Below are 16848 nucleotides of genomic sequence, written 5' to 3'. Positions count from 1 at the left end.
CATCTGCTGCCTCAGGGATGACTCCAGAGGCTCATCATCAGCCACCGACTGAGCATGTTCCTGGTCCCCAGCAGTTCTCCGACTGCCAGCGCCCTGGGCACTCACTTCCTCCGCCTGCACCTCAAGTGAGTGTGAAGTGCCCTCACCGATGTGCACCAAGATACTAGCCGCCAATCTAATGTCCACCGAGGTGCTGGTATCTGCGCTGGTGCCTGCCTGGCAGAGAGAGTGTGACGCAGGTGTGTTCCTATGGTTGCTGTCCTCTGTGAGTGACGGGCCTTCAGGCTTCTCACCCCGATGGGCTGCTGGTGAGCACAAAAGGAAGAACAAGGACATGTCATTAGTTGAAGTCATTACACTGTTACTGTGCATGCCTGACACCCGGAGCAGGGGCCCTCACCTCCCCATTATCAATGGGGATTCCCTGTTCGAGGCTCACACCAATATAGAGGCTACAGTGGAATGGTTGCTATTGCAGACATTCTGACCTCAGTGCACTGCACTCTTACCTCCTTGTGGCACCCCAACCTCACCGCGGCCGATTGACCTAGGTGCATGGCGTTTCTCCAGCTCCAGGGCCTCCTGCTCATATCGAGTTAGGATGGGTAGGTGCAGCAGTCCTCTGCCAGTCCGCATCCTCTATGCATTGTTATGGGATGTCTTCTCCTGAAAGGACAGAGGAGCATTGATTAATTCACCCTTGTACCTGCATCGCCATTGCAGCCTGGCCAGCCCCACCTGAGGAATACCTCGCAGGGCTCAGCCGATTCATGACCCTGGAGCCGCAAGACACTCACTCCGACCAGCCAGGGCTCACCCCCTTGCCCAGATGCTGCCTCATTGACATTTGCCACGCACACTCTAAGACCTCTGAGGTCCGGGGCGGGGGGTGGGTGTTGGTGGGTGGGGGCGTTCCTAACTGCTGTGCTAAGTGACCCATGCCAACACGGTACTCACCCTTCCCGATGGCAGGAGATCATTGAAGCACTTCCGGCACCGGACCCACGTGCATCTCACCACATCATGGGGGCTCACCCTGGATGCCACCTCCTCCCAGGCATGGTGAGGTGGGGGGCCTCCTCCTCCAGTCCCTGGAGATAAGTATATCTCTCCGTGCTGCCACCTCCTCCAGGAGGGCAGCGAGACACTCATTGGAAAAGTGTGGGGCTGACTGCCCTGCGACCTGCCCTCCCGCCTGCCATGTTCACCAGTAACAAGCCCCATGACGAGGTGCGTCTGCTTCACTGGCAGCCTTCACATGAATCGGCCGCCCGGTCACCATTGGACCCAGCGGACATTGAGCTCCCTCCCCCTTTCTCCCTGTTGCTGCTGTCGCGTCTTACCCTGGGTGGGCTTTAATTGACCTGCCCACATAAAATGGCGGTGCGGAGCTGATCGCGGGCAGCGGTCAGACTCCCAACCTCCCCGGCCCACTCCCACCGAGCCGGCCCAACAAATGTAAAATTCTGGCCCTAATGTTAGATATACTCTGTGACTTCCCTGGAAAACCATCATCAAAGTCGAAGATTAACAATCTGTATTAATATATCCTTTTTATGTAAATGAATTAAAGGAGACACAGGCGCTAGAGATGCACTGGAAAAATATAAAACAAACATATCTGCTCTTGAAAAGAAAACATCAAATTTCCTGCACAATAACAATCCTGCAGTTCAGATTTCATTCCTTCCAGTGTTGGTCCAGTGGTGTCACTGATGGGGAGGCTCCATCCTGGAACAGGCCACAGGCCCTGTTCATTTTAATGGATGTTCCAATTTTGGACCTGCGAGGAGCCAGTGTGATTCTGCCAGACCCTGCGGAAATGTGCCATCATCCAGATAACCTACATACTTTTCAATGTTTTATATCACCTCCTTGTTTCATTTTTACCCACTTTCCCTTCCTTTGCTCTCCCTGCATTCTCCCAAGCTGACAGGGTGAATTGCTGGATGCAGCCCTCCAGTTCTATTGTACAATGTGGGTGCAGCACGAGGTGATTCTCTCCCTAACTGATAAAGAGGTGCCTGTCTTCAGATCAATAATGCCCAGATTAAGATCATGTGTTCGGGTGCAGTATGGTGAAGTTGCTTGCCTCCCCTGATTTTTAAGACAAGTACTGAATTTCACCATTTTGCGAGCAATAATATACCATTAATTCTATAATTATGGTATCTGAATCAGAGTTGATCTGCCCCACTGTGTTTAGAAGCGTGGTCATAAGATGAAAAACATACTGATTATAAGTGTTGGTGAAATAAGAACGTAGAAACATGCCGATGTTTATGCTCCACTCAGGCTTCCTCCCATTTTTCCTCATCTAAATCTCCCATTGTATATATTCCCTTCTCCCTCATGTGCTTGTCTAGCTTCCCCTTAAATACATCTACACTATTCACCTCAGCCACTCCCTGTGGTAGCAAGTTCCATATTCTCACCACTCTCTGGATAAAGAGGTTTCCTCTGAATTCCCTGTTGGGTTTCTTGGTGACTATCTTATATTGATGACCTCTAGTTCTGCTCTTCCCCACAAGAGGAAACATTCTCTCTGTATCCACTCGATCAAAACCTTTCAGAATTTTAAAGACCTCTATTCAGTAACCCCGCAGCCTTCTGTTTTCAAGAGAGAAGAGACCCAGCCTGTCAATCCTTTCCTGATCTGTAAACCCACACATTCCTGGGATCATCTTTGTAAATCTTCTCTGCACCCTCTCCAGTGCCTCTGTATGCTTTTTATAATATGGTGATCAGAACTGCACACAGTGCTCTAAGTATGGCCTAACCAAGATTCAATACAGACTTAGCATAACTTTTTTTTATTTTTCATAAGATGTGGGCGTCGCTGGCTGGGCCAGCATTTATTGCCCATCCCTAATTGCCCTTGAGAAGGCGGTGGCAAGCTACCTTCTTGAACCAATGTAGTCCACCTGGTGCAGGTACACCCCCAGCACTGCTGGGAAGGCAGTTCCCTACTTTTCAATAGTGCTTTTGCTTTTTGCTTTTTTTTATGGCCTTGCTAACCAGAGCTTTTAGTGATTGGTGTATTTGTACTCCCAAGATCCCTTCGTTCCTCTACCCCACCGAGACTTGCATCTCTCAAGTAATAAGTGACCTCCCTGTTCTTCCTACCAAAATGTACTACCTCACATTTATCTGTGTTGAACTTCATTTGCCGATTATTTGCCTATTTTGTGAGTTTATTAATGTCCTCCTGTAGTTTGTTGCAGTCCTCCTCAGTATTGACCATCTCCCCCACAATTTGGTGTCATCCATAAATTTAGGAATTGTGTTTTTGATTCCAGAGCCCAAATCATTCATGTAAATTGTGAACAGCAATGACCCCAGTACTGATCCTTGTCGATCACCACTTCCCACCTTTTATCACCGAGAATAAGTATCCTTTATTCCCTCTCTCTGCTTTCTGTCTTGAATCCAGCCAGCGAGCAATCCATTCTACCACTTGTCCACTGGCTCCACATTCTCTGACCTTATTCACTCGTCTATTATGGGGCACCTTATCAAAGGACTTTTGAAAATCCAGATAAATTACATCTACTATATTACCCTTGTCTACTCTCTCTCTTACCTCCTCAAAAAAATCAACAAGGTTGGTCAAGCAAGCTTTTCCCTGTTGAAATCCATGCTGACAATTGGTTGTTATATTTCTCATTTCTAAATGTTCTTCTATTCTCTCCTTTAGTAAGGATTCCATTATTTTCCCTAGCATTGATGTTAAGCTGACTGGTCTATAATTCCCTGGACATGTTCTTTTCCCCCTTCTTTAATATAGGAATTACATTAGCTACCTGCCAGTCCTCTGGCACTACATCTTTTTCTAATGAATTATTAAATATGAGTAGTAATGCCTCTGTTATCTCTTCCCTAGATTATTTTAAAATACGTAGATGCAATCCATCCAGACCACAGGCTTTATCTTCTTTGGGTTTATTTAGTTTATTTAATACATCCCGTTCAATACATTTTAAATGCACTTATCTCATTACTCGTCTCATCATTCAATGACATGTCAACTTGTTTTATCTCCCTGGTAAATGACAAAGCCAAATCATCTCTTCATATTCTATCTTATCCTGCACTCCTCTGCTGTCTAAGTACCTAGTGCCTCTTTCCTAATCCTCAGTTGTTCCCTTATGTCTTTATTCATCCATGGAATCCCACTAATATTTAGTTTGTTCTTTCCTTTCAGTGGAATATATTTTCCCTGCACTCTGTTGAACACTGAAATGTTTCCCATTGTTGTTCTGTATCATTTTTTGCCAATATAGTTTGCTATTTTATTTCCCAAGTTCTATTCTCAGCTGCTCAAAATTAGCTTTTCTCCAATCTATTAACTTGGTTTTCATCTTACTTAATGTCATTATTATGGTCACTATTGCCTAGATGTTCCCCTACTTTTACTTCTCTTATCTGCACCTTAGCACTAAATCTAACAGCAAATCTTCCCTTGTTGGGCTTCTTACAAATTGGGTTAGAAAGGAGTCCTGTACACATTGTAGGAACCCCATTCCCTTATCCTCTTTACAGGGTAGTTGAAATTTCCCATTATTATTCTATGTTTTTTACTCAATTCCCTAATTTGTCTCCATATTTCTATAGACAACACCAATTGGTGTTTTTTTAAATTTTGTTCATGAGACGTGGGTGTCACTGGCTCCCACAAAAAGCAGTCAGTACTAGCTCAATTAATAATTTTAAATCTGAGTTTGATTGATTTGTGCTTGCCAAGGGTATTAGTGATAGGGAGCCAAAGTGGATGAATGGAGTTAGGATCCAAATCAGACAAGGTATGATTAAATGGTAGAACAGGCTCGAGTGGCTGAATGGCAGACTCATGTTCTTATGTGCTTATCATCAAGCCTGGTGCAAGTTGAACCTGTCACAGAGTATACTGTGACAGTGCTTGGCTTAAATTCAAGGATGCTCTATGGAAGACTTGCACTTGTGTTTAGCAAATTATTTATAGCACTGCCTCAACTCTGGCTATTTTTCTGGATTTTCTGGCATTCAATTTCCTAGAAGACTGGAGAGGTGTTACACCAATTACTCATTCCATAATTATCAAATTGCATAATGTTTACCAGTTAGTAACTACAGCACATTAAATACTGGCAAAGATCAAGGCTACTAAGTCTCTTCACCTCCCACTGTCTTGGGTATCTTGCATTCCAACCTTTTCATGTGGCATTTCCCTCTGACCTAAGAGGACATTGGATGTTTGTAAATATAGTGCAGCCAAAACTAGACTCGAGTGTCATAGAGCCAATCATTGCTGCCATTTTCTTTAATGAAAATTTCCTACTTTTATACTTAACATTACTCTTTTCCCTATTTGGCTCTCTCCTCGAGCCTGTCCCTCCCTTTCTCTCTTGTCCTCACCCTCCTGCATGCATGTGTGCCCATGCTCTCTCTCACCATTGCATTGCCCTCTCTCCTTCATGCTATGATACTTTCATTTAACAGCAGCAACTGACAGAGGGGAGGCGATGGCGTATTGGTATTGTTGCTGGACTAGTAATCCACAGACCCAGGATAATGCTCTGGGGACTTGGGTTCGAATCCAATCAATAAAAAAAATTCAATAAAAATCTGGAATTAAAAGTCTGGTGATGACCATGAGACCATTGTTGATTGTTGTAAAAGACTATCTGGTTCACTAATGCCCTTTAGGGAAGGAAATCTGCTGGCCTACATGTGCCCACAGCAATGTGGTTGACTCTTAAATGCCCTCTGAAATGGTGTAGCAAGCCACTCAGTTGTATCAAAAAAAGGAATGAAACCAGACGGACCACCCGGCATTGACCTAGGCACTGGAGACAACAATGTTGACTCTGCAAAGTTCTCCTTACTAACACCTGGGTCTTGTGCCAAAATTGGGAGAGCTGTCTCACAGACTAGTCAAGCAACAGCCTGACATAGTCATCCTCACAGAATCACACCTTACAGATAATGTCCCAGACACCACCATCCCTGCCACTGGCAGGACAGAGCCAGCAGAGGTGGCAGCACAGTGGTATACAGTTGGGAGGGAGTTGCCCTGGGAGTCCTCTTGCTGATTACCACGTACCACCCTCCCTCAGCTGATGAATCAGTGCTCCTCCATGTTAAACACCACTTGGAGGGAGCACCAAGGGTGCAGAATGTACTCTGGGTGGGGGACTTCAATGTCCATCACCAAGAGTGGCTCGGTAGCACCACTACTGACCAAGCTGGTTGAGTCCTAAAGGACATAGCTGCTAGTCTGGGTCTGCGGCAGGTGGTGAGGGAACCAACAAGAGGGAAAATCATACTTGACCTCATCCTCAGCAGCCTGCCTGCCACAGATGCATCTGTCCATGACAGTATCAGCAGAAGTGACCACCGCACAGTCGTTGTGGAGACGAAGTCCCGCCTTCACATTGAGGATACCCTCCATCGTGTTGTGTGGCACTACAACTGTGCTAAATAGGATAGATTTTGAACAGATCTAGCAACTCAAGGCTGGGCATCCATGGGGTGCTGTGGGCCATCAGCAGCAGCAGAATTGTACTTAACCACAATCTGTAACCTCATGGCCCGGCAGATCCCCCACTCTATCATTACCATCAAGCCAGGGGATCAACCCTGGTTGAATGAAGAATGCAGGAGGGCATGCCAGGAGCAGCACCAGGCATACCTAAAAATGGGGTGTCAACCTGGTGAAACTATAACACAGGACTACTTGCGTGCCAAACAGCATAAGCAGCAAATGATAGACAGAGCTAAGTGATCCCACAACCAACGGGTCAGATCTAAACTCTGCAGCCCTGCCACATCCAGTTGTGAATGGTGATGGACAATTAAACAACTCACTGGAGGAGGAGGCCCCACAAATATCCCCATCCTCAATGATGGGGGAGCCCAGCACAGCAATGCAAATGAAGAGGCTGAAGCATTTGCTGCAATCTTCAGCCAGAAGTGCCAAGTGTATGATCCATCTCGGCCTCCTCCTGAGGTCCCCAGCATCACAGATACCAGTCTTCAGCCAATTCAATTCAGTCCACGTGATATCAAGAAATGGCTGAAGGCACTGGATACTGCAAAGGCTGTGGGCCCTGACAATATTCCAGAAATAGTACGGAAGACTTGTGCTCCAGAACTTGCCATGCCCCTAGCCAAGCTGTTCCAGTACAGCTACAACACTGGCATCTATCCGGCTATGTCCCAGGTATGTCCTGTACACAAAAAGCAAGACAAATCCAACCCGGCCAATTACCATCCCATCAGGCTACTCTCGATCATCAGTAAAGTAATGGAAGGGATCATCAACAGTGCTATCAAGCAGCACTTGTTTAACCTGCTAACTGACACCCAGTTTGGGTTTCACCAGGGCCACTCATCTCCTGACCTCATTGGTTCAAACATGGACAAAAGAGCTGAACTCCCAAGGTGCGGTGAGAGTGACTGCCCTTGACACCAAGACCGCATTTGACTGACTGTGGCACCAAGGAGCCCTAGCAAAACTAGAGTCAATTGGAATCGGGGAAAACTCTCCACTGTTTGGAGTCATATCTAGCACAAAGGAAGATGGTTGTGGTTGTTGAAGGTCAGTCACCTAAGCTCCAGGACATCACTGCAGGAGTTCCTCAGGGTAGTGTCCTCGGCCCAACCATCTTCAGCTGCTTAATCAATGACCTTCCTTCCATCATAAGGTCAGAAGTGAGGATGTTCGCTGATGATTGCACAATGTTCAACACCATTTGTGACTCCTCAGATACTGAAGCAGCCCATGTCCAAATGCAGCAAGACCTGGACAATATCCAGGCTTGGGCTAGCAAGTGGCAAGTAACATTCATGCCACACAAGTGCCAGGCAATGACCATCTCCAACAAGAAAGAATCCAACCAACAGCCTTTGACGTTCAATGGCATTACCATCACTGAATCCCCCACTATCAACATCCTGGGGGTTACCATTGACCAGAAACTGAACTGGATTAGCCATATAAATGCTGTGGCTAGTAGAGCAGGTCAGAGGCTAGGAATTATGCGACGAGTAACTCACCTCCTAACTCCCCAAAGCCTGTCCACCATATACAAGGCACAAGTCAGGAGTGTGGTGGAATACTTTCCACTTGCCTGGATGAGTGCAGTTCCAACAACATTCAAAAAGCTTGACACTGCCCAGGACAAAGCAGCCCCCTTGATTGGCACCACGTCCACAAACATTCACTCCCTCCACCACTGACGCACAGTGGCAGCAGTGTGTACCATCTACAAGCTGCACTGCAGAAATTCACCAAGGCTCCTTCGGCACCACCTTCCAAGCCCATGACTGCCACCATCTAGAAGGACAAGGGCAGCAGATAGATGGGAACACCACCACCTGGAAGTTCCCCTCCAAGCCACTCACCATCCTGACTTGGAAATATATCGGCCGTTCCTTCACTGTCGCTGGGTCAAAATCCTGGAACTCCCTAACAGCAATGTGGGTGTACCTACACCACATGGACTGCAGCGGTTCAAGAAGGCAGCTCACCACCACCTTTTCAAGGGCAACTAGGGATGGGCATTAAATCCTGGCCCAGCCAGCAAAGCCCACATCCCGTGAATGAATAATAAAAAAAAATGATTTATTTGCATTTGCATACTTGTTAGTAGCTTCTCTCCGTTGTTGGTCCATGCATTTTTTCTTTGCTGGAAAGATGGGTAAGAGGTCTGCTCTGCCACTGGCACTATTACCAGCCTCCAGCTAGACATGTGAAAATAGCTGGGGATGACTTTGTGAAATGTTTTCATCAATAGAAAAGCATCTAGCTTCTCAGTACCTCTCACAACTGCCTATAGATCAGTAGTTTGCTGTGTGGATATCTGCAGATATGAGTCCACCACCTGTGAGTACTTCATGGCACACTTTGATATAAGTTGTTTAACTGAGGCCATGTCTGCCAATCTGTGTCTTTCACTTCATTGCAATATTTAAACCATATGGATTTTGATAAACGTGTCCATACCGCAGCAAAGTCCTGATGGCAGCAACAGCCTGGAGTAACAGGTTGTTCACATCAGAACTGAGGGGCTACCGTGCAGGTATATTACTTTAACATGCCAATGACTCAAGCACCTTTGACTGTACAACCACAGGTTGATGAATGTCTCATCTGAAAGACAGCACCTCCAACACTGCAGTACTCCCACAGTACTGCACTGAAGTGTTTGTGTGTTTAAATCTCTAGTGTAGGGCTTGAATCCAAAACCTTCTGAATCCATGGCATGAATGCTCCCAGTGAGCTAAGGCTGCCACTTCTTGAAAATGCTCTAGGCTGAAGAGACAGAAAAGCTAGGAAGATCAATGCAGGAACTTGTTTTTTGAGGCAGTAACATACCTTGTGGCTTAGGTGACATTTCTAAACTGCTTCAGCTTTGCAGTTTTCACGCAACGGTATCAGTTACGTCAGTCAGGCTGTGTTAAAATTTATTCTGTATTATATATATAGATATGCATTGTATATATAACAGATTAAACTAGTCATAAAGGGGTTATATTAAGCATTAGTGTGTCGATGCACCACTTTAGCTTGTTGACAGGAGATAGCCAATTGATGTCTGGCAGATGTGTGGAGCAGGTTTTTTTTTCGTAGCCTGCACTCTCAACAGTAAAAACATCTCCTCTCTCTCTCACTCAAACGCACGTACACACACACACACCACACCCCCACCACCAGCCCCCCCCCCCACTTTTTGGGAGTTGCTGTTGTTTTCTTCCATCTGGACGTTACGTGGCACACAGCCTTGCTTAATTGTTGATGCTTCCTGATTGTCTAGTCTCATGTTCTTCATTTGTTGTAAAATTGTTGTCACAATCTGCAAAGAAAGAAATTAGTGTTGGTCTGTACCTGTCCTTTATAATTGTATATTTATAATCTAGGCCACTGAGTTCTTTTTTATTTTCACCCTCATCAGGAGAAGCATGAAGAAAAAGGCCAATTTTACCTGTCCTTTTAATGGCAACTGTTCAATTACAAAGGATAACAGAAGGCATTGTCAAGCATGTAGACTCAAGCGATGCCAGGATATTGGCATGATGAAAGAATGTAAGTAAATGTACTTGGAACAGAGGAGAAACTTTAAATGAAACTAAATTTATGAATGAAGAATACTCAGTTTATCTTGTTCTTGAGAGACACAATTTCCAATAACTGCACCTAATCGGCTGAATTTAATGCCGAGGCAGTTTAATGCCTGGCAGTCCTCCAGTTGGAAAGGCAGTGACAACCCTGTTGTGGCCATTTCCAGGAGCCCTTACAAAATTAGTGGCAATCAGGCAGTCTGCTGCCAGCAATCGGGTTTCCTGAAGTTTTAACGGTGAAGATCCTGCTTCCAAGAGTCTACCAGAGGATTGACAACTCCTCAGTCCCAACAGTGCCACCAGGAGTGGTGGCCACTGCTGGAATTGCAGTTGTTCCCGACTAGAAACATCACTGGAGGCCCCGGAGGAGAGGTGAGTGGGGTGGGCTCACTGGGGCTGGTCAGACAGGTCCTAGTGAGGAGGCTGGAGGGAGATCAGTCTGGAGAGCAGGGGATCTTCCTGCAGGGCCCTTTGTGTGGCACAGGGTGCCCAGGTGGTGTGCCCCCCCCCCAAAACCACTGGTAGAAAACCAATGGTGGCAAGGTGAGGCCTTTAAGTGGCCCTTAATTGGCACTTGTGGACCTCGGGTCAGGGAGACTGGAAGGTGACGGGCTCTCCACCCTATGCCTTCCCGCACAATTATATGCACCTCCTAGCCCACTGCTAGTGGGGGGAGAGGGGATCCAGAATATCCTATGTAACTGTCACTGTGAATCAAAAAAATGTTCTGATTACCTAGTTGATGAAGAAACCCAGCTGTATGATAGATAAGTTTGATTGCTAATTTCTATTACATTAGCTGATCTCAGTAAGGACATTACAGTTGACCTTTGTTGCAATTCTGTTTTTTCAAATCTTTTCTCATTGGTCAGTCAGCAGATTCCGCAGGCGGATCTTTGACCCCCTATGATCTGAAAAGAGAACCTTTCCTCTGCACTGGCAGAAGTGCTTACCTGAGAGCTGATGATAACCCCATTTTCAGTAACCTGCTCGCAGTACCTTATGCCATTTTGCACTATGCAATCATTCTCTTCAAAATGATAGATATTGCCAGACAGACCAGAGGGTTACAGACTAAAGCCAGTTTGACTGCTATGCACATCAGCAGCAACTTTGTACCTCAGACTGGCAATTACAGGTTCCTCTTGTTCCCCAGGTGATTTATTTTTGTGTGATCATTCCTCCTTCACACATGCTGTTTGTTCACCAAGTGTCATCAATAACTAATTCCTAGCCTAACTGCTGGTACCAACTCTGTTTGTGGCTTCTGACCATTATTGGGCATCAACTTTCTACGACCTTCACTCTGCTGTTAGCCACTCATCACCATCCCTTCCTCCACCCATCACCCTCATGTGAATGACCCTCCCCTCCTACTCCTCCTCCTCCTTCTCCCTTCCCTCTCAATCAATGTGAGGGAATGCTGCATGAAGGAGTAGCAAAATGATTTCCAAATGAGAGTCTTGATGGCTGAGGAGAACTACAAATCAGAAGGTGACTGAGTTGAGATTGTTGCTAAAATGGCACCCATGATGGCAGAACTCATTTGGGAGAGGGCTTGAATCTTAGACAGCTGAAGATCTCTCTGTGCTCAGATGTCTTGCAGCTGGTTTGAATAAGTTGCTGCTTCGTGAGGGAAGAGAGGCTTTCTTAAGCTGTGCCAAGGGGTCACAGTACAGTAGTGTCATCTGAATCGGCAAGGAGAGAGAGGTGGGTGGTAATGGACCGGGGCTGGAGATCACCAAAGGTGCCTGTTCATTTGGCACCTCTGGGGTGGTCCTCCTGATGCTTCTCAACCTCTTCTGCCTCCTGAAAGCAGAAGAACAGGAGATGGCCTAAGATAGAACCTATAGATACCCATGGCTGATCGGGAAGATTTAAAAAAATCTTTAAAAAGTTAAAGTTTTTTTTTAAGCAAAACTGAAGGAACAAAGTAACTTTTATATAAAAATAACTTTACAAGTTCTGACATTTCTTTATTTTGAATGCTGCTGCCATAGAAAACTTTGTTCTAGGTCCCTTATGGCCTTCTGCTATTCAGCACCTCTGGCCCTCCACATGAGGCTCCAATGCATCTTCCCCAGGGGCATTGTTTGTTCATTGCATATTAATTGGATTTAATTGTATTCAGATGGTTGGGATTTTCTTGAACTCTTGTATATAAAAGCAGACTGAAACCTTGCTTGTTGGGTTTGGAAGTGCATGTGTGTCTCTGTAAATAAAAGCTTCTTAAGTGTGCTTCCATTCTATTCTGCCTGGATATCTGGAATAGAACATTGTTCATCATGACAACCATTAGACGATAGAGGATGAAAAGAGGGCCTTGTAGAAACCGCCCATCCACCATCATTTTACAGCCCGTATTTGGTTGGACTTTGTGATGGAAACCAGAAAGCACAAATCTGAGTGAAGTGATCATTTGTGGAAAGCTGTTTTGGGCAAGGCAATACCTTCTGAATAGGCCTTATTTAGCATCTTAAACTTTACAGAGTGAGTCTTGCCTTTGATACTTTCCATCTGTTTCATTCTGTTTTTGACTATTAAAATGTGTGATATTTCTTGATCTTTTTCTCAATCTCCACTGAGGGAAATCAAGAGAATGTTATGGAGATTACGCTAAGCCAGTGTCTGCAGCAGTAGTGAAAGCCTTCCATTAAAACCAACTGCCCAGCATACTGCACAGGCTATCCTCTTCTGACATGCCCAGATTCCTGTTGTTAGCATAAAGGGATGCTTTGGATAAGCTTCTAACTCACAACTGAATATCCCCCACCTAAGTGGGGTCGCAGTTCTGATGGGGAATAGTACTAGTAGTGTGAGGGAGTTGAATTATATCAGGTGCAGTTGGTGCCAAGTCGTCAATCGGAAGATAGCTGTACCCTTACAAATATCAGTTCAATTCCTTCACAGTTGGGCTTTAGATTTGTGCTCCTGAAGATTCGTTATTTGAACAAAATAAATCTGGGCCCTTGGTTTCTAAACTGTTGGCATTCATGCTGACCTTTTGGGAAACTGGAGTAACTCTAGATTGTGCTGCTCTCTCAGTGTTCTACATGGTGGGCTGGCTGTATTTTGAGCACAGGTAAGTTTGTGGTATTCCACCATGGGTATCCAATTCTATTCGTAAATATTGTAGCTCCAAATTCTCGCAGTCTGACTTGGGTGAGATCTCCCTATGCAGTGACTCAAAGTCTTGGATATTGGGTTTTTCCTCCCATGTGATCATTTTGAATTATAATCACAGCAAATAGAAAGGTAGTTTCAACAACTAGTACTGAGCTTCTCATCTGGTCAAAAAATGTACTTGATTTAAGAAAATAAACAGAATGAAGAAAATCTCACTAATATCACAATGAATATATTTCAGTACTTCTAAAACAATTGTTAGACCATGAAAAAGAAAGCTGTGCAGCCCTAACACTATTTGGTTGTCAATGTAGACCCTAATTTTAAGGTAGGAAGTGTGATTATACTGTAGGGACCCATTATATGTGATGATTATTCTACAGATGCACCCACCTTAATAACAGACGAACATGTGAGGCTGCATTGAGAAATAAATGTACTGTTAGCTCTAGCAAAGAGCGCATCAATGACATGCAAGATGCAGTAGTGGGCAGCCGCTTGTAAGATGCCACTAAGGTCTGCAGCTTGTAAGAAGCCATAAGCGAAGATGTTCAAGGCCACAAGGACTTTGACAGCCACTGGCAGGACTTGGCGACCAGTGTTGTGATGTGTGAGTTCTTCAGTGAAGAGGCCACAGATGTCTGTGACCATGTGCCTAGAGAATCTGTTTCCTGCAGCACTGGGTCTCGTCATCTCCAGCTAGCTCTGCCTTTGGCAGTAGACCCTGTGCTGAAGGTTTGACCTCCACTGCCTTCCTGTCCCTTTTTCCTCGTGCATTCCTGCTGCTTGGGGTTCCACCTTTCCTATGTAGAGTGTTGCTCCTCATTGCCACTGGGCCCAAAAACTGGCAGTCGTGGCCCCATTGCCAGCTGGAGCCTTCTTTTTGGGTAGGTGACCACCCAATTGTGATTGGCAGCCTTGGCCCCTGAGGGGCGTGGTGGGGTGATGACCCCATTTTAATGCCTGGGCACTGAGTGCCCAGTTTCCCCACCAAATGCGCAGTTCCATGAGCAGTTACTTACCAAATGCCAAGTTCCCCATTGGCCTCACCAACCCCCTCATCGGCCCAGAGTGATGCCCTGGGGCAACAATGGCTGGCTTCCCAATCTATACCCTCCTCCCTTCAGATCTGGAACGGGCACCTCCTGAAATCCATGCTCCCCTTTCAAAATTTCACCCTCCCCCTCCAACAATCTCTTAACAGGCTTTTAAAATATTTTAATTGGCCTTAATGAGGAGGAGAGAAGGATCCCTGCCCCACCCTCCACCCATCCTGGTTAACATTTCCACACCAGGAATGGCATCTCAAAACTGACACACCAGCTGGCACCAGTATTCCCAGGAACCCCCCCAACTCTGCTCAAAGCCGAAAATCCATAAACTCTGAATTCTGCTCTCACTCGTTCCCTTTGAAATTTATCTGTGCACTATCTATCCTCAATAGGCCCATTGGCGATCCAGTATTAAGGAGGCCCTTATTGACAATGCCTCCGAGCTAGTGTCTGAATATAGATGTTGGGTCCTGAACAGTCTTGATTTTGCTTTCTTTAAACTTTGGGGTTCAGTTGATGACAGATTAACATGATTGAAAGTATATTTTGAAGGGGAGGGTAAGGGGGCTGGCGTGGTTGGTGTGGGTGGGTGCAGGTTGAAGATACATTAGGTTTGGGCAGAAAGGAATAAAAACACTAATAAAAGATAAACTGATGGGTGGATTTTATTTTCTCCAATAAAGCTACATGTAAACTAGAAGTGTTAGAAACAGAACATGTGTTAGCAACAGGACACTATAAATATTTTCACTGATGAGACTGGCTGCCCCTTCACAGCTAGCATTGGAAATACTTATCCTATACTCTTAGCAACATCTTGCAATGGGATTCTATTTAACACTTTAACTTTGGTCCTCCTCTGCAGAGTTTGAACCCAAGTTTAGCAGTGTTCAATCTGATAAGTGGGGAGAAACGTGTTATTATTAACAAACAGAATTCAAACAATTCTCTATCAACAGAAAACCTTATTTGTTATAAAGTTTGACATTTGACAAACAAATGTTGTTTGCCATTTTTTCCCTTCCCTTGTGGAAAGTTTGCACTGAACAGATGTTCTGCTTCCACCCTAACCTCAGTTTTTTTAACTGTATCTTTACTGATTTCTGCCTTCCCAACCAAGAAGGGAGACAAATTTACTCCTGGCTTTCTGCTAATCTAGTTGTGGCGGGCACATGCTTTTCTAACATCTGGCATTCAACACCCAAAACTCCTCAGCACAATGAGGCAAATCTTTAACGGGAGGTAATTCAAGCCAGCGGTGTTTTGCAGATGGGTCTGTGACCAAGCAATGACAAGGGGATGCCACAGTTGAAAATAAAGGCAAAAGAAGGAACCATATAAATGGCCATTCAATGGAATTGACACTATTATTTCCAAATATGTTCAACGATGCAGGAACTGGTACATTCAAATTTCTCTGAAGACATTTTTCAAGTGGTGTAATGTTAAAGAAATATATGTTCATTTTTTTTGTGGATTTTATTGCTTGCCAAAAATGGTTTCTAAAATTGCTTTTTTTCCAGAGTCACAGGCCAGGGTTCCACTTCTGAGATCACCAGCTGCATTTTTCCATCATTCACTTTAATGTACAGGCATAATGCAGGATAGGAAGCACAGAAACGGAAAGGTCCAACCGTGGAGTGTCTTAGTGCCTTAGTGTCTGGATTGTTACCTGAGCTAATAGAGTCAAGCAGATTAGAGAATTAAACGCATGACTCAAAAAGTGATGTGGGAAGAAGGGGCTTTGATTCATGGGGCACTGGCACCAGTACTGGGCAATGAGGGAGCTGATCTGTTGGGATGGGCTCCACTTAAGACTGGCTGGGTCCTGGCAAATCATATAACTAGAGCTGTGGATAGGACTTAAAACTCAAAGTGGTGTGGGGGAAGGGGGCAAATGAAGGGAGATTTAGAAATCTAAAGAGAAAAGTCGAGACAGTAAAACAGAGTACCAATTTAGGTAAAGATAAACAGAGTGGGACAAGAAGGGACAGGGAGTTTAATGGTAATAGTGCATCAATGAATAAGGTCTATGCAAAGAATAGTAATAACAAAATTATATTAAAGGCTCTTTATCTGAATGCACAAAGCATTTGTACTAAGATAGGTGAACTAATGGCACAAATCAAGATAAATGGTTTAGATCTAATGGTTATTACAGAGACATGGGGAAGGATTGTGTGTTTTATGTCAGGATCCCAACATCAGGGTCAAATGCAGGTCTCGAACCCGCACTGTGTCAGAAACAGTCACCCAACAGTGAACTTGCCTGAAACAAAAACAAAAATAGCTGGAAAAACTCAGCAGGTCTGGCAGCATCTGCGGAGAGGAAGACAGTTAACGCTTCGAGTCCGAATGACTCTTCATCAGAACTAAGAAAATATAGAAATGAGATGAAATATAAGTTGGAAGAAGGGGGTGGGACAGGTAGAGCTCGATAGGGGGCCAGTGATAGGTGGAGGCAAAGGAGAGATTGCCAAAGATGTCATAGACAAAAAGACAAAGGGGCGTTGATGGTGGTGATATTAGCTAAAGGATGTGCTAATGTCACCGCAGGCATGGGTGAGCG

At 45.0% G+C, this 16848-nt stretch overlaps 1 protein-coding gene and 1 pseudogene across 1 annotated transcript in view; one reads left to right on the top strand and one right to left on the bottom strand.

The window, feature by feature from the left end:
* The window catches only part of LOC144672655 (vitamin D3 receptor-like), a 243667-nt gene that overhangs the window by 170208 nt on the left and 56611 nt on the right, over positions 1–16848 (top strand). Inside the window, exon 9 of the mRNA XM_078534531.1 lies at positions 9936–10066. Within this exon, the coding sequence (XP_078390657.1) occupies positions 9936–10066 (131 nt within the window). The remainder of the gene's footprint in view (positions 1–9935; positions 10067–16848) is intronic.
* On the bottom strand, positions 8976–9150 carry LOC144672788 (small nucleolar RNA SNORA53; annotated as a pseudogene).

The sequence above is a fragment of the Cetorhinus maximus genome, chromosome X (assembly GCF_964194155.1).
Source record: "Cetorhinus maximus chromosome X, sCetMax3.hap1.1, whole genome shotgun sequence".
In the NCBI taxonomy this organism is placed as follows: domain Eukaryota; kingdom Metazoa; phylum Chordata; class Chondrichthyes; order Lamniformes; family Cetorhinidae; genus Cetorhinus; species Cetorhinus maximus.
Note: the sequence above shows the minus strand (reverse complement) of the source record. Positions and strands in the feature narration are given on the sequence as shown.